We start from the raw sequence: 21707 nt of genomic DNA on the forward strand, positions 1-21707 counted from the left end.
TCCAAATATAAGCAGAGCATTCAGATATAGAAATTTATAGATAAAATGTATAAAATGTATTATGAATTTGATAATATTTCGAATACATTAGTTAAATCTGATAAATTTGACTTGACAGTTTTTGGATTTAAATGTGGTCTTGTCGATCAAATAATAAAACTAATCGTCTGTGTGATTCACTGCTACACACATTGCTACACATTTTTATATTATTTTTAATTTTATATGTAGTTTTTGAATATACCTTTAAAAAATGGTAAAATCCTCAAATTTTTAGTGTTTTTTTTTAAATAGGCTCTCTTTGGAAAAAAAAAATGTGTGCTGAGGGGGCCTAACAGGAAAAAAGTTTTTAACACAAGGCAAAATCCTTAAAATGTTGCTTTTTAGATATACCTTTTTTGTTCGACACTGTTAGAATTTGAGAATTTTCTCCTGTGTGAACGGATTTTGATAAATGTCACAACTTGTCAAAACGAAACGTCAAGCTAATTTTAAAGATTTTAAGCGATTTGGAACCTTTAAGGGGCTTGTCGAACAAAAAAACGCTGTATTCAACTCGTTCGTTTGTAAATTGGACCTTTTTTGGCACGAGTAGGCCATTTTAAAACGCGAGTGAAACAAGCGTTTTAAAGGCCCACGAGTGCCAAAAAAGGCTAAATTTACGCACGAACTCATTAAATAAACTACTATTAAAAACAGGGCTGTACAAACTTCAAAACAGTTAATTTTAAAAAGGCCGTTAAAAACAGGGGTAAAATGCTTAAAAAACAAAGTGTTCTGAAGGGGCCTTATTAGTAGTAGTAGTAATACTAATACAATCTCTGTGCGATATTTTCTCATTTACGCGCCATGATACAAACATTTAGGTTTATCGAGTTGGCACTCATAACGCGTGAGCGTCACGATCTCAGGTTGGAACATTGGAACTTGGCACCAAAAAAGTTGGTGAACATGGTAGATCATGTGATCAAAGATCAAACAAAATGACAAATTCAAAAAACGAATTACAAGATTTCCTGGGACACATAGGATAGGCTATGTTATTAGTATTACTCTTAGAAATAGGCTTGCATAGGCTAATTGACGTGTTTTGTTATACACAACATACCGGATTCAAAATTTATACCCACCTAGGTTATCGTGTTGACACACGTAACATGTTGTCATTGTCATAACCTCAAATTACATTTATCATAAGTTTTCACATTTATATAACAAAATTCTTGTATAAAAAGTTCAAACGAACAAAATGTCATCAAAGTTGAAACTGTACTTAGGACGAAAGGTACGATTTCACAATATTTACTGTCCAATTTGACTGACGCCAGTTAAAACGAAAACGATTTTTTGACTTCCATCTTTGCATAAAAGACGTTATATTCCAGGTAATCGAATCGCTTAGCAAATCTACAAAATTCACCCCAACTGAATTACTTCCTCTCATCCACATCGGAAACTCCAATCTCACGAACAATTTTGAGCTGCACTTACCATTAACCACATTAGAAGATCAGTTAGGTGTCCCCAATGTTAACGAAATCCTTAAAATCCAACCGGACGATATTATTAAAAACATAGTAACTAAAAAAGATCGTGCTAACAGAAAAATCAGTTTTGAAATTGACCGAACAATTTTCATCCAAGACGTTTTGGAAAACAGCGCAAAGCCAGATTTAAATCTAAAACCGAGAGCTGTAGTCGTCGAATTTAGTTCGCCAAACATCGCCAAACCATTCCACATGGGGCACTTACGATCTACCATAATAGGAAATTTTGTTGGGAATTTGAACTCATTTTTAAGCAATAAAGTTACAAAACTCAACTATTTAGGCGATTGGGGAACCCAGTTTGGCTTTATTAAAGTAGGGGTTGACGAACTTAAGCACACCCAAGAAGATATAAAAAATAATCCACTCAAACTGTTGTACGAATCGTACGTTCACGCGAACAAACTCGCCGAGAAAGATCCACAAATCGCGGAACGGGCGAGGCAAGAGTTTAATAAACTGGAAAAGGGCTCACCAGAGGGGATGGAGTACTGGAAGCAGTACATGCAGTTCAGTAAGGACGAACTCGAGGCCACATACAAGCGCTTGGGTGTTGCTTTTGATTCGTACAACTTCGAATCGTCTTACGGGGCCAAAGAAGTTCAAAACGTACTCGACGTCTTAACCAACAAACATGTTTTGCACAAAGAGTCTGACGGCAAGTTAGTCGTAGAGATCGACAACAAGAAAAGAGTTGTCGTTATGAAAAGCGACGGCTCCACTTTGTACCTAACGAGAGACATAGCAGCCGCGATAGATAGATTTACCAAATACAACTTTGACAAAATGTTGTACATAGTGGACAACAGCCAGAGCGATCACTTTAACGCTCTGAAGGCCGTTCTCTATAAAATGAACTTTCCGTGGGCTGACAGGTTGCAGCACGTGAAGTTCGGCAGGATTCGCGGGATGAGCACCAGGAAAGGTACTGCAGTGTTTTTAAGAGACATCCTCGACGAATGTAGAGATCTGATGGTCAAGAAACAAATCGAGTCGCCGAGTAAGGTTCACGCCGTTCAAAAATGTTCCATTAATCCGGCGTGTTTGCAGACACCAGGGTGCCCATCAACAACAGCAACGTTTCAGACGTCCTAGGTGTGTCTTGTGTCATTATTAACGACCTCAAGCAGCGCAGGCAAAAAGACTACGAGTTCAACTGGGACAAAGTCTTGCAGGTAAAATCTGAGTGAAAACTAGAAATGTTTGTAAAACAAAATTTTGGTCCTTGTGCAGGTGCAAGGCGATACCGGCGTTAAACTGCAATACACCCACTGCCGCCTTTACAGTCTTGAACGCAATTCCGGTGCCGTCCGACCGAATAAAGTCATTCCTGAATTACTGTCACAACCGGAAGCTACAACACTAATTCGAGAGTTGGCTCGATTTCACGAGATCCTACACAGAGCCAACGAACAATTGGAAGCTTGCATTCTTGTAACATATCTCTTCCACTTATGGTACTACCGTCCAAAACAATTACTTTTCCCTGAACAGTATTTTTTAGTACGTACGTCAACAAAGCGCTCGCGGTTCTACAAGTGAAGAATTCGGAACCCGAAGTCGCGTCCCAAAGACTACTCCTGTTCACCACTGCCAGGACGGTTCTAGGAGAAGGGATGAGTATTCTAGGTCTACAACCTTTGAACGAAATGTGACACGATTATTTAATGGCTTTAGTTACAATAGACCTCAACGTTTCTTCCAAGTGAACTTCTTCCTGGCTTTTTCTTGACCAGGCTTCTTTCTTTCCTTCGTGCGATAGTCCCTCGTGAGCAATCCAGCTGTCGACAACTCACATTAAACACAATATTTCGCATTATCTTGAACAAACCTAATCTCATCTTTTCGATGGTGTCTTGGCTAACGAAACTCCTCAAGCCCCAAGCTATTCCCCACCGAATCGCTCCGGCCTGTCCGGAGGGGCCGCCACCTTCCACGAAAGCTTCAACGTCGACTTTGTCGTGCATGTTTGCAAACAACAGAGGGAACAACACCTACAAAAAGAGATTTCGTAAAGTGGATGCAGCGCTGGAGTGACATAACGCGTGGATTTTCTTGGGACATTTTTTCTTGCTTGAAGTTTATGTGACGATCGTCGGTAAAAACGAAATCTGTTCTTGCGAGAGGGTAAAAATAAAACTCCGGTTAGAAAGATAGGTAAAGCTGATTCACAAGCCATTTTATTTCAAAAACGTTACATACAACTTGTTATCGTCTCTAGAAGGCACTTGAACTGTATAATACTGTAAATATGAAGCATTATAAAACTAAGTATGACAATGAGATGACACTATTTGTATAACAACGTTAATCTCACAACCACTATTTCACTAATATCACACATTGCTTAATGGCAAGATAAAATTTAATGTCTAGAGTAAATGAATAACATAAATAAAATAACAACATGGTTTGTGTACGCATCTTACGCCTAAGATTAACAAGTCTTACCTAATTTAAATCTGAGAGTATAAAATATGACCGTTTACGATAAAAAAATCACAGATTGTACTAACAATTTGAGCTATTCTTTTTGTGAATTAGGGCGTGCACCAACTGGTCCATGATCTTTTGGTTATTCTGAAGAGCCAGCTTCAGTTCCTTGACCTCCTTGCACAAATGTTCGATTTGTTCCGTACTCTTTTCGATTTTACTCTGCAGTATAGGAAAGGCGGCACTCGGATATTCCACGATCTCACTGTTTTGGTCCATATTGTTGTTGGTGACCTTCCTGGAACACGCGGTGCTGTGACTCCCGAGGGACGAAATCGTGTGTCCGTAGTACTTCCTCTTCTTGGCGATCTCGTGAGCCGCTTTCAGTATATCTCTCGGCAGTCGTTTCTCTCTGGGGTTCAGCGGCTTCACGTTCAGGACCACTCTGTACGCCTTGGGCGAGACCAGCGCGGTCCAGTGGAGCAGGTTCAGCAAGTACCGCGGCAAGTAGCCGTTGAAGAGCGCCAACTCCATGTAGGAGATCAGCTTGGTTTGGCGGACCAGTTTGGACAAGCCTGCGGTCTTCTGGAGTCCTTGAATGTCGTGCACCGCGATGCCGACCAGGAGGTTCATCAGGATGACGGTGACGAAGAGGAGGAAGAGGATGTAGGTGACTTGCGCGCTGATCTCCAGCAGAAAAGGGGGGTCTTCGGGATCGTCGTCGACCAGCAGGTCCAGGTTCAGCTCGCCGGTCATCATCACCAGCACCGTTATCAGTCCGATGAAGGGGTTGGCGAACGTCGACGAGTCGGGGAAGATGACGCAGAAGCTGATCGTGAAACCGATTAAAAGGCACGAGTAGGCCAGGAGCAACTTGGCGAACTCTCCTTGTACTCTGGTGTACATGGCGACGTACGAGCCGAAGACCGGGAGCTGCCCGATCATCAGCATCAGGTTGGTCCAACCGAATAGGACCGCGAACGCGCCGATGTGGTTCTGCCAAGTGTACGTTCTCCCGGTGTAGATGAAAGAAATGACGAACACACTCACGATCACGGTCCATTCGATTATGTTCTCGGGGTGCGAGAGGTACTGCTTGACCGTGGGGTACCCGGCGATGCCGTACACCTTCCTCAAGATCTCGCAGCAAGTTATCCCGACCAACACGAACCATTGCATTTCTATCACGAACGGGTTAGTCCTCAACATGTGCCCCATCATCGACTTCTTCTCGCACAGCTCGATCACGTTCTGGGGCTGAGTGTCGTTCATGTTTTTACCATGATTGTAACAATTGTGCGCTAGGGCGGTTAGGACGTACAGCGATAAACTTAACACGAAGATAAAACAAAACAACATCCGGGCGATGTAGTACTTTCTGATTTTCTCCCACTTCAAGTAGAGAAAAGCCGAACAGAGGGGGTGCAGCAGGATCTCCTTCTGTCCCTCGTCGACGAACGTGTTCAGAAAACTGATCTCTCTGGGGTGACAGTGCTGCAAGATGCTTCGGAAGTCGAGCCTCAACTCGACCTCTCTGTTCGAGGACTCGGGGTGGTGGTGGAGCGTTATCGCCGAGTCCAGTTTCTGCGTGACCATCGCCAGCGAAGCCGGAGTCTTCCTGGTGATGATCCCGAGAGCCGTCATTCCGAATTTTGATTTGGCGGTGACATCTGCCCCGTGAAAAATCAAGATCTCGACGCATTGGGACAGCTCGTTGAGGGCGGCGATGTGGAGGGGGGTGTATCCGTATTGGTCTTTGGTGTTGACGTCCGCCCCCCAGCTGACCAGAAGCTCGATGATGTCGTAAGACCTGGCGGACTTCCCCACGGCGGCGTGCAGGGGAGTTCTCTTGTCGAAGTCCCCGATGTTGGGGTCGGCGTTGCCCTTCCTCAAGAGCATCTCCACGCAGTCGTAAGCTTGCGCTCTTGCTGCCAGATGCAGAGGCGTCTGTCCTCTGTGGTTGCGTATGTTGGCGTCCGCGCCTTTGTCCAGGAGGATCTCGACGCACTCGACGTAGCCGCCTTCCGCGGCGAGGTGCAGAGGCGTCAACTCCTTGTCTTTGGTTTTGGCGTTGATGTTGTTGCCTTTGGCCTCCGACATGATCTTCAAACATTGCGGATGGCCCAGATCCGCCGCCAAGTGGACGGGGGACATTCCGGAATATTCGACCTGCCCCACGTCTGCCCCCTCGGCGGTGAACAACCGCACGCACGCTATAGCGTTGGCTCTGACGGCGCAATGGAGGACGCTCTCGTGGCAGTTGCTGGGGCTGTTGGTCAAAGCCTGCACTTTGGCGCCACTGTTGAGCAGGATCATCGCCGTTTCGGGGCTGTCCCCGAAGGCCGAACAGTGCAGAGGTGTGTAGCACTTGAAGATGGAGTTGACGTCGCAGCCTTGGGCCAGCAGATACTGGGTGCCGGGAATGCACCCGCTGAACGAGGCGAGGTGGAGGGCGCTGAGACCTTGACTCGGCTCGAAGTACCGCAACTGCGCCCCGAGCTTCAGCAGACCGTCCAGGAGGTCCCACCGCTTCATGAACGCCGCCCAAAGAAACGCGATGTTGACTTCGAGCTTCGTCGCGCCTTGGAACGCCTCCGCCAGGTTCTCCTGGACGGTTTTCTTGCTCTCGACGTCGTCGAGCAGCTGGTGCCGTCCCGACGTGACCTTCATGTGCTCCAGCAGGTTCATCCTGATCGTGTCGTGGCAAATCTGCACCGTCAGTTCGCTCCGCGAGAACTCCTCGAAGCTCTCGTAGATGTTGGGGGTGTGGTCGGCGGGCGGCGACGGCCCGCACTCCATGTACTCGAAGTCGTCGGAGGGGAACTCCTCCTCGACCACGATCTCCGGGTCCTCTCGCGGCCGCCGCCATCGCAGTCCCGACGGACACGTGTGCGTCTTGTACAGCGGGAAACTCTCCACTTCCACGTTCACGCTCACGGATCTTCCAAGCTTGCGGGAGTTGGTGGAGTCTTGGAAGCCCATGTTGTCCATTTTAGAGGCTTGGTGTGGCTACTCCGGGCGGAAACCGATTACCTGGGGAATTTCGCTCGGGTCAGAGGCTACCGACAAGAACGCATCGACACTTCTGATAAAGAACTTTTTTATTTCAAACGTAAAATTTCCTTCACGCGAGACCGACGCCTAATCCGCGTTATCATGTTTAACTCGTCCCGATTAGCTTTTAGTGGCTTAAGAACGACAGAACTTACATTAAATTCGGTAAATAAAATGTCTAACGTACACAAAGAACGTTGGATTTCATGTTGCAACGTTTTATTGAAGGTCGTTGAATTCGTTACAATTGTATGGTCAGGTTATTACTTTAATTTTTAAATCCTTCGCTCCAGCTGCGCACAGAATGGATCGTAAGCACCGTGCAATACCTAACAGCAAATGCACAATTAATCATCTTAAAATATAAAACGCAAAAATAAATACCTAAATACAACAGATGGTTTTTGTTAGGGAATATCCAATTTGAGAGATTTTGATTAACACGTTCGCCCAATATTGACTCAGTCATCGATGTGAGTAATTTTTACTGTTAATTTAAATTAGCGTCCGAGAACTGGTTGACTGGCGAGTGTCAATGATAGATTGAAGACGTTCGTGTCCTCAGGTTATGTAAGTGCTTCTGGAGTGTTATTAAAACATCCAATTTAAATAGTAAACCCCAGTTTCCGTCTGCATTACTTAATCTGAATATCAAGTTTTTCTTGTTAGTGTTTCACAGGGTAAAAACACTAAAAACACATTCAACACGATGGAAAATTTATTTAAAACGCCAATTAACGACAGGATGTAATTCGAGCATTAATTTAAAAAACACCAGTTTTCAATGACTGGAATAATCATATTCGAGGGCCATCGCAGAGCGCCTGTGAAGTCTTCTGTGGAAATAGAAAAGAAATATCGTGTTGCATAAGACGATCGACTCAAGACGGCCAACATGCCCTAATAACACTGATTGCCGCTGAATTGGTACATTAGATGTTTACGAGCACTATTAGCAATGGACATTGGCGGACAGGATAGCCAAAACATTGCCGCTATACGTTCGAAACGAATGATGAGTCACGAAAGGAAAACAACTAACTGTGAACTATTATTCAAGGTTTGAAAACAACAAAACTGGGGGGAGTAACAACCTGTTTGAATTTTTCGATAATCCCTCATCAATCCACGCTGGGTGTGGGTAAATTGACCGCGCTGCGAAGACTACACGATTGTTAAATTATGGGAATTATGAGCTCACGGCTGTCTGTTCAAATGGGAAACTCCTACCTAATTTAGAGCGGATGGCAAAAACTGGTGGATGTGCTGAATAATTGAGTTTTCACATGGATATGATTCACGGAATACAAAGAAATGGATTGTTCTGTTTTTGTGATGTGAAATGCGGTCTTTACAACGTAGATTTTTGCTTGTTATTTGGCCATTTGAAGTTTGGTCTGTTGAGACTGACTCCGCACATATTTTGCAAATGAAATGACAATGATTGTCTCAACATATTAAACGACGTTGGCGTGATTATTTTCAAATAAAGTGATTGGGATTTACTCAAGAGTGATCTAACACAAAAACCCTACTGATAGTATACTCTTTACGTAGCACGGGGGAAATCACTAGTTTTACCTTAAAGCATTAAATTAAACTTCCGGTGATGTTTGATAAATACCGTAGTGATGTGGTAGATTTGTGGTTACGGAAGAGGAATGTTGAATTAAATTCCGATTATGGTTTCTGTAGTGGCATTGAACTATTACTTCCGATACAAGATAATTTTGTACGTTTTACACACTTTATTATTTCAAAAATATGTTCAATCAAACTTGCAACAAAAAAAAACTAAAAAAAAAAAAAAAACAGTTTTATCTGGAAGGTAAATGAAGATGTAACTTTCTAATACGCATTTAAAATTGTTTCCAAATTTTTCGCAATGAAATGAAAACCGGTCTTTGAAGATATTATCACAATTTTTGGGTATATTAGTAGGGTGCTTAAAATTAAATTAAAAACTAATCAATCCCGTGTAATGTGTAATGTTTTTTTTGTGTGTAAAATAAGTACTTACTTAATGCATTTTTTCGTTGACCGCTTGTTAATTTCAATATTAATGAATTATTTTGTCTAAATTATAGTGTAGGACCTCATTAATCAACGATTTTTCATTAATCAACGATTTTTGCAATTTTGACGTTTTGATTAAATTTTGATGTATAAACAACCTCGAACTTTACACTTACCAACACTGCAGCAGGTAGTGCAGCAGGGTTTTCTATATTTTATAGCTCCATAACTACACAATTACAAATTCACTTTTTCAAAAACCGACATTTTTGGTTATAATTCGCATGTCATATTTTTCAAAGGTAACTAGGTTTCCTTAGCAACCGTGATTTGTACGTGAAATTGAATGTGAATGGAGTTGACGTCTTCTGACACTCTTTGTGGAAAAGTGAATAGAAAGTGTTGAAAAATTTTAAAATGGCCTACCCTGAGGACGAAAAAAGAATGAAGGTATTTATAAGGTGTTATCTTTATGAAAAAAGATGAAATTGGTTTTGATTTGGCTTTAATTTCAAAATTTGTCACATTATATCCCAAGTGGCAAAATTTTTTATCGGAAAATTTTTTGCTAATGAACGAAAACATCCATAAATGAGGTCAGAAGACCAATTATTATCAAATAAGAGCACGAGACGAAGTTGAGGGCTTTTATTTGATAATAATTGGTCTTCTGACCGAATAATTTATGGATGTTTGAGTTCATTAGCAAAAAATTCGTCGATATTAAAATTTTGCACGAGGGGTATACGGCTGATTATTTCCTGAATAGAATGAAAACAAACGCATTATTTCCAATCCTTTTTATTCAAAATAATAAAAAAAAAATCAGGTACCGACATTTTTTATCCGATTATTGCACAGTGTGCATTTTAGAGAAATTTTATCGGGTTATTTTTTGTTTTCTCGTTTTGATTGGTCAATATTTGTCACGCAATTGGTTGCTAAACACATGAAGGAAATAATCACCAAAAAAAAAGTTTGCAGTCAACGAAATTTTTTTGTAATCAACTCTTTTGTTAATGGGCGATTAATAAACTAGTGTATTAAATAACTATAATCGTTCTAAATGAACTATTATTTCATCAAATTTTGTAACGCTTTACTGTACTGATTTCTGTTCCTCTCATTTAAATTCACTGAAAAATATTTAATATTAAAATCATTTTATTCTGTAGAGTGTAGAGGAATTTGTTGAAAATAATTCCAACGATATTGTTCCTTTTTTTGATGGCGATATATACAGTGTGGAATAAAATGATTTACATCTAGTTACCTTTGGAATTTTTGCACATGTAAATTTTCCTGTACCGCTCTACTTTTTTTTTGAAGTGCCAGAACTATTAGTTCTGTCAATAAATGTCATCAATCAAATTGACAATTGTTACAATTTACTAAATTGAATTAACAAACGTTGGTGGTCACTTTCAACACTAGCTGTGACTTGCTTTTGTTAGCTCCTTTTTAATTTCAATCTCTACTTTGTATTCATATCATCCCTTCGCAATAAATCACATTTGGAATTTTGGAATATTTTGAGGTTAGGCTTTCTTTTTTTTGTAGAGCGGCATTTCGTATTTTTACAAGGGTAATGCAAAGGTAACTAGATGTAAATCATTTTATTCCACACTGTATAATTGATGTAGATTAATGAAAATTGTTTGCTCGTCTGTTTTTTTTTTTTAATTATTAGGTATTATTAATTCAATTTTCAAATGGTGAAATTAAGTTCTTTTTCAGCTGCATCACTTTTAATTTAGAAAATAAATCCATGGGAAGCTTTCTGATAATCTCAAATTTAAAATATTTGTCTGATTTGTTTAAACACAAAAAAAGCTGTTGGGACTATCACTTATTATTTTTGCATTTTTGTTCGTGTTTCCCCATAGATAATAATAAAAGAAGGAAAAAGAATACGCTCGTCAAAGAAAAAAAAAAAAAACGGAAATACTCTTAATTTAATGTTGTTATTATTATTATTATTACATTCTATGTTGGTTATTTTGAAGAAATTCCACACAATTAGAAGATTCTACGGAGAAAAAGATCTATAAGTACAGAGTCCACACAAGATCGAGGTCATCGAGAAAAGGAAACCTTGTTTTACACAATAATAAATTTAAATAATTATTTGTATTATTAATAGTAAAATCATTGAAAACTATTGAGTTTTTTCTCAAAAATGATTGTTTTATCAAAGACATTCACTTTAATAATTCAATTTAAACAATTTTTCTGTGATATTCATTTTGAGCGCTTTCTGTACCACCCCTTCTTAAAAACAACCACAAAATCCATCTGAAATAAGTACAAATTAAAATAAAGCAAATGAAAGAATCATTGCTTTAAAAGCTTTCTTCATATTAAAAAAAAAACACCTCTGACGTTCTAAGAGATAATATGACAGTCAGACATGTTTAGTTAAGTTTTAATACAATTACGAAACAGATATTCATCAAATGAAAATACGAAATCCCCAAGGTGTAAAAAAATTCTTCCTCGTAAAAATAAAAATGTATTTTTTAAAAAATTTGCCACAAAATCGCAATTTATTTATTAATATTAATGGTACAACAGTAACTAATTTCACATATTTTTATCAATCGTTCTTGACGACTGTAACGTTTTCGACTTACTCGAAAAGTAAGTCAAAATGACATCTCCCTAAATTTGTTTGATTCAATTTTGCCGCTTATGCTGTTTGAGGATATCTTTTGAAACGATTTCCTCAGTCATTACCAAAATCGATTCTACAAAAATTTGTAAAAACGACACATACAGCGAGGATAAACAAACTGTTTATAAAAAGCAATTCTGGTAACGGCAAGTGTGCTCACTTTGATGCTCTAATTTTCAAAATGTTTGATTTAAATTTGACGTGTTTTTTTTTCTTAAAAATAAAAAGGTGACAGAAAAAATAAACATCTGGAATAAAGTGTAATTTCCTCCTTTGTCATAACTACAAATAAGTATTACGTAGGTATGTAATTAAAATTCAAAATTGGAATGTTGCAGTTGTTTTCATCGCACATTTTAATAACAAATGCACATGAGATATAATATGTACTGCGATTTAAACCACTTCCAAGTATTTGATACATAATATAATAGATGTAGGAAACACAATAAAATTTGATAAAAATACGAAAAAAAATTCATCGCAAAGTCAATATGGGTAAATAACAAGAAAAACTTCTAATTTATTTTACTACAATAGAAAATATTCCTTGAAAACGCAGATAAAATCCTTTTGTCAAAAGATGCCTCAAAGATAAGACTTGACGGGGATGCAATAAAACGTCACTACTTTCTGCTTTTGACAACAATAAATAACTGAAAATGTCGTTAAAGTTTATTGCTGACCCATTATCTCTAATCCTCGAGTCATTTAAACAGATCTAATAACCTCCCGACTATGTTATTCTCCATACGTGCAAAAATCTACCACTTACAATGACAAACAACAAAAAATATGTAACAGAAAATTCAAGGGCTCTATTTAAAGCTCGACGATTGTTTGTCACCGAGATTTGTGTTGGCATTTGCCAAAAATGTGGAAAGGCGGAAGTCCTTAATGCAGTTTTGGCTGGAGGTTAGGTAACTCATTCAGAAATAATGTTCTAGGCATGTAGACATACACAAAGCAACAACAACATTATTGCGGAAAGTGTTTTCGAATCAAGGTAACGTTCAAATCAATGGAATTTCGTGATGCACAATTGAAAAAACACACAAAGGGTGACGTGCGAAAATTGGGAAAACAATAAAAAACAGCAACAACAATAATTATGGCGAGCCTTCGTGACGCTACATTACAAAATTATAGGTTTCGCGGTAGCGGGACGCCAGGAATTTGGCAAATTTGTCGTAAACGACGCTAGCGCGAAAAGAATAAAATCCGTCTTGATCTGTTGAATTAAATCTAGGTGGTAAAATTTTACGTCTTAGCGGTTGTTATTTAGTCGATGACAATTACGACAGGCGGAGAGTCGAGTCCGTTTTATCAGAAGTGTTCGATGTGACAGATACGCGATAATAAAAAATGAAGAAAAACCTACTTACCATCCGTACCTTTTAAATTCGCCTTCCCACATAAAAAATTCCACATGCGATCGCGTAACTAGACTTGGACACATTTGTTGAGGCCGTTGTAATTGTCGATTCCGTACAATACACTTACACAATTAGATGAAATCATGACAGTAACTGATTCACATGGTTCATTAAAGAGCGCACCGTTGCGAGTGAAAATCGAGCGAAAAAAATTGAAGGACCGCAGAAGCGACCGCAGCTGAGCCACTAACAGTTCTTAGATTCCTATGAAAAATCCAACCGGTAAATTCGCAGCCTTTCAAGTTGCGTAGGCGACAGACTGGCATAACTACTGCGAATAACGCAAATTGTTAAATTGCTTCGTAAAGAGTCTCTTTGAACCTCCGTGGAGAAGGGAGCGGGCTAAACGTCGACTACACGTGAGTTCGGAATGATAATGATGTTTATGGGATTGGATCTTCAACGAGTCGAGATCAGAAAGCGGATTTCTCGGTAGCGCGCGCTCCCCTCTTCTTCGGCCAAGAAACTGGTGTTACCGGGTGATGCACCGACCTTGCAGTTCTTCGTGGTTACGTAAGAATTTTGACCTCTTTTGGAAAGTGCTGAGACAAGTGAAACAAAACGGACTAATACAACGCCGGTGGGATTGAGTAATGTGCTCGGTTTGACCTAAATTGCCGAAGACGTCGAGTGCATGTAAGATGCATCGAGAACGACAATAGATCTAGATTGAATTCTAGTACATAGACGCGGCTTCAGACTCGGCCAATTAGGGTCACACACTGCGGGAATTCCTCCAACTCTTCGCGATCTAACGCGAACACTGCAGAAATTTATCTGAACAACAAATATTTCGCAAAATAAAAATCGAAAGTTTAAGGGGAACAATTTTGTTCCTAGAAATATCTTGCATGACATTCATAAAAACTAATAAAAAGCTTTAACTGCCGTGTCAACAAACATGACTGCAAACAAGTAAATTGTGGGTTTTAGCGATTTTTTTTTATTTTGAAGTAAAAACTCAATTGCGTAATTAATTGAAAAAATTAAAAATTAAAAATCTGAATATGTTAATATGTATTATTGATTGCAACGATTTTTATTTGAAAACCATATTCTATGATAAAAATCTTACCTGTTCTCTTGGCTGTACATCTGTAAAGTAGGTAATATCTTGGTCATTTATGGTAATCTTCCCTGTACCGGGAGACCTTATGGTCACATGACCTCGCGCCCTCTTCCTCAAACACTCTAAAAATCATTGTTACAAACGTAACAAATAATTTGAAAAAAATATTACCATAAGTGGTAATAAATGACCTTCCATCTGCATCATTCTGGGGTTTTGGAGCCTGATATGTCTGCTCATGGCTCATTAAGGGTTTTCTATATTTCACAATAAATTCTTTGGACCTGTATGAATAAGGCAATTGACAAAGCCTCTCCAAGGTTGAAATAAAGGCTTCATAATCTTTATCCCCGATAGTTTCAACAAGTTCCTTCTCTAAAGTCGACTTATCTAACCAGTGGAAACCAGACATGTCTCTTAAAAGCAAAATACAATGTTGGTGCGATGTAATAAAATATTCACTTACAATGCTAAATTTGGATCAGGTTTTATTCCTTTGCGTATCATTGTGTCCTCAAATTTGTATGCATCATTTATGTGGTCAACTATGTCCTGAAAGAAGCGTTGTTTTCACTGATATAAAAAATACGTAAAAAATTACATGCAGAAGTTTATAATAGTTGGGCTTTCCAGTATAAAAAAGAAAATGGTGAGGTCTTCCAGTTTCATCAAATTCTGCAGCTTTCCTTTGAGGAAAAACCTCTTCAGGGGGTCTCATGAAAGGTCTAGCTTTCTTCTCAAATAATCCAGAAGGAAACAAGTACTCTATTGCTTGCTAAAATTATGCAAATAAAAAATTGCATGAGATATTAATGAAAATATACATCCACATCCTCTTGTGTAAATGTTTCAGGATTTTCTCCCATCATATTAGCTAAATGGCGCTTTCCAATTTGGAATTCAACATTTTGTTGTTTCATGAATTCATCATGTTCTCTGGCTCGCTCTAAGTATGCTTTCATAGCCTTACTCACGTTCTTTTTCACTTGAGGCTCGGTCTTTGAAGGTGCTGTTGCAAATGATTTCGCCTTTAAAAAATAGTAGACATCCTGTTAAATAATCATTGCATCAAAGACATTTGAAATTATAACCTTAAAGTGAGTCGATGAAACGCATATCCACTGATTATTTTGGACCTGTAAATATTTTAATGACGGTTCTACGATTCCACTAATTCGTCGTAACATTTTATTTTATTCTTTTATTTCATCCAAAATACACATTTATTCGACCTAACCTCTTTTCAGAAATTTTTGGTGACTTTTGGCGAATGTCAACATTTAGGTAATAAAGTCCCTAGAGCTTTTTTTTACATTTTTCAAACAAGAAACTATTTTGAATATTCAATACAGCCACAACAGTCTTTTTTTTAGATTTTAAACCATTCTGTTTACATTTTATCAAAAATTACTAAAGCAGACTATTTTTGTTTCAAAAATATGTTACAAGTTGTAGATTGGCAGCCTGCTACTTGTTCGAATTTAAAGTAGGCCGTGACAATTCTTTAAAAAAATATATATGTTGCAAAAAATTTGTTTAACAATACTGTGTAACAATAAAGAATATGGATTTAGTGGAAACTACATTAAAAGTTGTTCAAGATAGGGTAAAATGTTACTTAAATTTGTTAATTAATTATAAAAGTAATTTTTTTTATGGTGCTAGAATATTTGTCAACAAAGTTTAACATCCTACAAACAGAACATAAAAGAATATGAAGAATATATAAATCAGTTAAAAGACAATCTGCAAGATACACAGCTGTTAAACAGGCAAAGTACTGGAATTTTGGAAATAAACAACTTTACTAAAAATGCTTTCAATGAAAACTGCAAAATTGTTAAAGATTTATTTGGAAAAGTTTACAGTTATGTGCAACAAGTTCAAGATAAATTATGCACAATTGTACAACAGGAAACTCCACTAAATGATTTGTACAACGAAAATGAAAAACTATTTGCAAAATTGGAGACAAAATTTAGTAACGATTTGAAACTGTTAGAAATAATGAAAAAAGATTCGGAAGATCAATTGTTAAGCGAAGCTGATCAAATAAAACGACAAATAGACATGATAAATGAAGAGAGAAAAAAATATGACGAGTTGTGGAAAAATATAGTTGATCAATACGAAGATAAACACAAGTCACTCCAAGAAATAAAAGTGGAGATTGAAATATTGCAAGATAATATAGAAATGGAATTACAACAGCAAGAATCTCTGATACGTGAAAAAAAAGAAATTGAGCAAAAAATTTTTGAAGAAATTAATATCGAGCTAGAAGTGACGGATAAGTAAAATTTATATTTCGAGGGAAATATGAAAAGAGTAACATTTTAAAATTTTAGAATGCTGGAAGTGGAAGAAGGTGTGTTCACGATATCGAATAAACTGAAAAATGTTTTGGAAGTAAAACAAGAACTGTTGCAAAAGCAAAATGAAATTCAGAAAAAGATAGAACAAATTGAGCGGGAGTGTGAAACTGTGAAAACACTGATTAAGAATACAGAAGAAAATAACACTACGATTATCGGTGATTACGAGAATGAAATTGAACTCTATAGAAATTTGATACAAGAAAATGAAAATATACTAGTGTCGTGTAAAATTGAAGAGACCAAAATAAATAACGTAATGAATGCATCTAAAAATAATAAGATGTAAATAATCTTATGTGGTTGTAGGAAATTGTTGAAGTTTCTTCCAAAATTGCAGCGCTGAATGCGGAACAGTCTTGTCGGGATATCGTCGGTGAAGAAGATTGTGCAGGAATGGAGTCTGCGGAAAAACTTTCTGAAGAAAATGAGAAATTGACAACAGATGCAGAAAAATTCTTAAATATGATTTCAAACTGCGAAAATGATATTCGTCAGAAAGAGCGAGAACTGCAACAATTACAATCTGCACCAAATTTGGAATTATTGGAAATCAAGGAAAAAATAAAAACATTGGAAGAGGAAACTGAAAAGAATCTTGAAATAGAAAAAGAAATAGAGGAGATCGAGCAGTCTAATAAAAATTTACAACAGTCTGTAGAACGGTACCAGACTGCCATAAAAGATTTTGATTCAAAACAAATTCAGATACAAAACGAGAATGATCAATACCAAAAAGAGCTAAAGAATTTGACTATTCAGTGTAATGCCATAGATAAGGAAATTCAGCGATTGGAAACATCCACACAAGAGAGAATTAATCTGGTCCCAACGCCACCCTTGAAACATCGCCGATCCGCAAGCCAACCCGAGAAAAGAAAACGCAAAGTTTTAGACATAGAAAGCGATAGTAGCGTCGACGGAGAACGACTGAGTTATGCTGAATTCATGGCAAAGAAGAAGATGCTGAAGGAGAATAAAAAGCAAAAACGGTAATTAATGACAACTTTAGGTGACGCGAATTTAAAAAGATTTTCAGGGCCGCAAAACAATGAGGTCTGTGTGGTAAGAAAAACACGTTAGTTAAGAGAACGTTTGAGTTTTTATAAACATACCTACACTTTAAAAAATGAAACAATAAAAAATTAATTCGCAAAAGAAGCTTTCGCGTCGAGAGTTTTTATCACTTGGCTGCACCGCGTGCATAATTCGTTTTCACATTCTGACTGCACTCTTCTACACCTCGCGCAAGCAAACCGCTTACTCTTGGAAATTTCGAGTCGATAGTCAGTTTTTATGTCGCTCTTGTCGACTGTGACCTCTGCAACTTGAAAAATATCTTCCAGTTCGGTCTGGATATCACCAATTGTCACCGTCTCCTGTAAAAATAAGTAAGTACTTGGTTTCTAGAAGAAAAGAAGAGGAATTTTTTACTTGGATCAATTTGTGAAATTTTTGAGAGAACGTGATCTTCACATCCCAATCTAATGTACTAGCACCAACTTCTTTGTTAATATCTTTTTTAATAGACAAAACGACATCCATCACTTTATTCACAGCCACATCGTTCCAATGACTCTCTGGCTTGCCGTGAGTGGACGTAAAGTACGTTTTCCCATTTTTTTGAGGGAGATACAAAAACATTTCTTCCACTAGATGAGGCACTATAGGAGCGATCGCTTGAGTCACGATTTCGAAAACTTGCAACAAGACGAACTGCGAAGATTTCCGCGAAATATCGTCCAAAGCGTCACAATACAAACGGTCTTTGATACCGTTATAATACAGAGCCGAAATTGGATTGGTCAACAAGTTGATAACATTTTTAGAAATCACTTGAAACTGGTAGTCATCGATTGCTTCTTGCGTCTAAAAATTCAAACCAAGTATTTTCGTCAAAAAAATAATGCCAAACGCTAATTACTTGCTGATGAAATGCATATAACAAATACAAAATGTACTTGTCCAACAGTGTTAAATTTTTATATTCCATTTCTCTCAACTGATAGTCGTGCAAAGCACCCAAAGCAAATCTGAGAACGCTTCTGATTTTCTGCAATTCGTCCGCGCTCGCTTGCAAAACATTTTTGCTGATGTGGGCCAGCGAGTCTTGATTGGCATGACAAGCCACCCACCACCTACAACTCGTGCGTAAAATTATTTTCTCCAGTTATTGACACTTCACACCTTAAAGTGTCGACACCAAAGGGCTTTTGGTTCTTGCTCCCTCGAACTATCTCCACCGGGTCGACGACATTCCCAATTGATTTTGACATTTTCATGCCGTCCTCATCAACCACAAATCCATGGACGTAGATCGCTTTGTAAGGCGCCTTGTCTCTCAAGGCTACTGATGTTATTAGCGACGACTGGAACCAGCCAGTGAACTGATCGACTCCTTCCAAATACATGTCTGCAGTCTTGTCGCCCTCTAGGGCATTCGCCCACGAAATTCCGCTGTCAAACCAAATATCCAAAATGTCCTAAGAAAAAAAATCTAATGAAACGCGAATTTTATTACTTTGACAGGAGTTCACTTAGAGGTGTTGGATTCTCTCATGGGCTAAAGAATAGCTTAAGCTTTTATTACCTGTCCCTTGTCAATTTGTTCAATATTGATTCCACTGCGCAATTCTTCCGGGATAAGCTCTTCTGTGGACAGTTGCCACCAAAAATCCGTCCCCTGATTGTCTACGAGCATGCAATAGTGCCTGATCAAGTCTCTAAAAACAAATAAAACAAACTCAGTGGCAAACCACCTCTTACGCTTACTCGCTGATAAGAATCTTTTCATTTACTCTGTCGAAAAACACCGGAATTGGAACCCCCCACTTCCTCTGTCTACTAATACACCAATAAGGCCTCTTTTGTATTTGACTTTTCAAATTGCGCTTGTACATTTCACTGTTGACTTTAGGAATAATTCTCACGTTTTCTAACAAATCCTAAAACCTTACACCTTACGAACTGTCAATTTTACTGTGCGAAAATGCTACCTACCACCGCTCTGGACTTGATGGCGTTGGTATCAAGAAACCACTGCTGGCTTGCCCTGATGATGACAGGTTTCTTGGTCCGCCAGTCGTACGGATAACTGTGGACGTGGTTCTGCAGGTGAACAACATCGTCTCTGATCATTTGAAGGACCTTCTCGGTGCCCTCTTCGAGTACAAATTTTCCTGCAAGATCTTGTCCCGCGCTAGCGTTGTAACAACCTAGCTCGTCCACCAAATTGATCTGAAAAGCACCGATTAGCGGGGAAATCGAAAGTGGTACCCTTTACAATTTCCATCTTTTCATTCAGTGCCACGAGGAAATCTTCAGGGCCGTGAGCGGGCGCTGTGTGTACCAGTCCCGTTCCTTTCGCTGCTGTCGCATGAGATGCTGACACGAAAGTCAAATCTTTGTCTTTGTAAATGGGGTGAGAGTAGACGGATTGGGATAACGTTTCGGTTCGCAAATTGTCTACGACTTCTAGTTTGCTGTTTAGAGTGTGAGAGAGATTTTCGATCAGATCAGACGCGACAATGTACACGGAGTTGTCTTTGGGGTTTTTTACTAAGCTGTAGGGTAGGGTTGGGTTGTAGCAAATTGCTTGATTGGCAGGGAGAGTCCACGGAGTCGTGGTCCAAATTAATGCGTAAGTCCTTTAAAAAATCGGTTTAATGTAAAAATCCTTACTTTATTTTTAAATTAAGGAAATACCTGTCACAGTTTCTCTCAGGCATGTATTTTAATTTAAATCTAACAAATACGCTCGGACTTTTGTGTTCTTCGTTATATTCAAGCTCGGCCTCCGCTAACGCTGTTCTAAAAATTCAAAAATCGTTTCCGGCAAAGTAATAATGCGTTGACAGCATTTAAAATAAATAAAAAACAAATTGAAATTTCAAACTGAATTAAACTGCGCAATTAAAAATATTTCATCTAAATATTTTTTTACATTGATTTGTTTTATCCAGAACTAAAAAATGTTCTGAATAAATTTAAGATATTCATTGTATTTTTGCTTATTATTTCCACAATACCATAAAAAATATAATTAATGTGTATACCCTTTTATATGCTTACCTTGAAGAAGGTGACCAATAAATAGGTTTGATGTCTCTATAAATCAGATTTTTTTGATACAGCTTATGGAATATTTTAAACTGAACTTTGATATAATTAGCATCATATGTGGCATAATGATTTGTCCAATCTCCAAGGATTCCCCATGATTTGAAAATTTCCATTTGATCTTTTATGGTGGTCTTTGCAAATTTCCTAGCTAGTAAGTGTTGCAGATAAGAGTTTTGCACTAGTTCCTTATAACATACCTTTTGATCTAATTTTTAAAGGAGTTGCATCAGCATCTGATAATGCTTTTAACTCAATTGGCAAGCCATGGCAGTCCCAACCTGGCACATAATGTATCTTGTGATCCTTGAGAAGCTGATATCTCAGTACAGTATCTTTGAGTATCTACAAGAAATGAGAAAAAATAATTGTTTGTACATTTTCCACAAAGGAATATATTATGTGATGGGAATCACCAGAGGATGTTTCAGTATTTTTTAATTACTAATTACTTTGTTAAGAGCGTGTCCCATGTGAAGTTTTCCATTTGCATAAGGGGGTCCATCGTGTAGAACAAATTCTGGTTCTGACAAGTAACTTCTTTGCCACTTGTACAATTGATCAAATTTGGCAATCTGTAATTTTGTATCATAAAAAATATGAATTTTAAATCTCAGTACTACTCACTGAAGCGACTTGTTCATCTCGTTCCAATAATTTCTTGGAATCTAACCTCAAAGGGAATTTCGTTTTTGGTAAAAATATTGTACTGCTGTACACTTTGTTTTTACTTTGACTCTGCGTACAATAACATGATTTATTCACTTTGGTTCTCTGACGCAATATTAATCTAAAAATCATTTTACTTTTTAAATGAAACACATAACCTCAAATAAACACTCATGGCAGTGATGCCGGTCAAAATATCTACAGTTCAACAATTTTTCAATTGTGGAATATTGTAACAAAAATAATCATGTACAGTATTCCATTTTCTTATCAAAATGAATTCGATTAAATATTTATTTATTTGATAAACCGGTT

The 21707-nt window shown here is 38.1% G+C and overlaps 5 protein-coding genes across 7 annotated transcripts; 2 read left to right on the forward strand and 3 right to left on the reverse strand.

Annotated features, from left to right (window-relative positions):
* The first annotated feature begins 960 nt into the window (after window positions 1–960).
* Window positions 961–3257, forward strand: ArgRS-m (arginyl-tRNA synthetase, mitochondrial). Its single transcript, XM_069045891.1, has 5 exons — window positions 961–1285; window positions 1386–2547; window positions 2598–2722; window positions 2781–3004; window positions 3052–3257. Exons 1-5 carry the CDS (start codon window positions 1250–1252, stop codon window positions 3200–3202), a joined length of 1698 nt encoding a protein of 565 aa, XP_068901992.1. The 5' UTR covers window positions 961–1249; the 3' UTR covers window positions 3203–3257.
* mRpS9 (mitochondrial ribosomal protein S9) lies at window positions 3198–15514 on the reverse strand. The gene is made up of 8 exons (XM_069045911.1): window positions 15321–15514; window positions 15054–15257; window positions 14831–15004; window positions 14696–14781; window positions 14401–14645; window positions 14236–14351; window positions 3379–3541; window positions 3198–3328 (listed from the first exon to the last, which is right to left on the reverse strand). Exons 1-8 carry the CDS (start codon window positions 15414–15416, stop codon window positions 3237–3239), a joined length of 1176 nt encoding a protein of 391 aa, XP_068902012.1. The 5' UTR covers window positions 15417–15514; the 3' UTR covers window positions 3198–3236.
* Window positions 3693–14073, reverse strand: wtrw (water witch). Of its 3 annotated transcripts, none has more exons than XM_069045827.1 (2): window positions 13119–14073; window positions 3693–7013 (listed from the first exon to the last, which is right to left on the reverse strand). In XM_069045827.1, the coding sequence occupies exon 2, from the start codon at window positions 6969–6971 to the stop codon at window positions 4059–4061; it is 2913 nt and encodes a 970-aa protein (XP_068901928.1). In that variant the 5' UTR covers window positions 6972–7013; window positions 13119–14073; the 3' UTR covers window positions 3693–4058. The 3 variants fall into 3 exon arrangements, with proteins under 3 accessions (XP_068901928.1, XP_068901920.1, XP_068901937.1); XM_069045819.1 differs by having other exon boundaries at window positions 13110–14072; XM_069045836.1 differs by lacking the exon at window positions 13119–14073 and adding an exon at window positions 7419–11472 and having other exon boundaries at window positions 3693–7363.
* A 175-nt stretch (window positions 15515–15689) lies between the features above and the next one.
* Window positions 15690–18573, forward strand: LOC138129603 (putative autophagy-related protein 11). Its single transcript, XM_069045900.1, has 5 exons — window positions 15690–15835; window positions 15895–16523; window positions 16578–16860; window positions 16914–17596; window positions 17644–18573. The coding sequence occupies exons 1-5, from the start codon at window positions 15794–15796 to the stop codon at window positions 17657–17659; spliced, it is 1653 nt and encodes a 550-aa protein (XP_068902001.1). The 5' UTR covers window positions 15690–15793; the 3' UTR covers window positions 17660–18573.
* On the reverse strand, window positions 17688–21666 carry IleRS-m (Isoleucyl-tRNA synthetase, mitochondrial). Its single transcript, XM_069045843.1, has 13 exons — window positions 21351–21666; window positions 21176–21298; window positions 20924–21068; window positions 20676–20874; window positions 20310–20414; window positions 19888–20251; window positions 19605–19841; window positions 19377–19549; window positions 19195–19327; window positions 18792–19087; window positions 18529–18742; window positions 18039–18473; window positions 17688–17983 (listed from the first exon to the last, which is right to left on the reverse strand). The coding sequence occupies exons 1-13, from the start codon at window positions 21522–21524 to the stop codon at window positions 17750–17752; spliced, it is 2832 nt and encodes a 943-aa protein (XP_068901944.1). The 5' UTR covers window positions 21525–21666; the 3' UTR covers window positions 17688–17749.
* Between the last annotated feature and the right edge of the window lie 41 nt (window positions 21667–21707).

The sequence above is a fragment of the Tenebrio molitor genome, chromosome 1, assembly GCF_963966145.1.
Source record: "Tenebrio molitor chromosome 1, icTenMoli1.1, whole genome shotgun sequence".
NCBI lineage: Eukaryota > Metazoa > Arthropoda > Insecta > Coleoptera > Tenebrionidae > Tenebrio > Tenebrio molitor.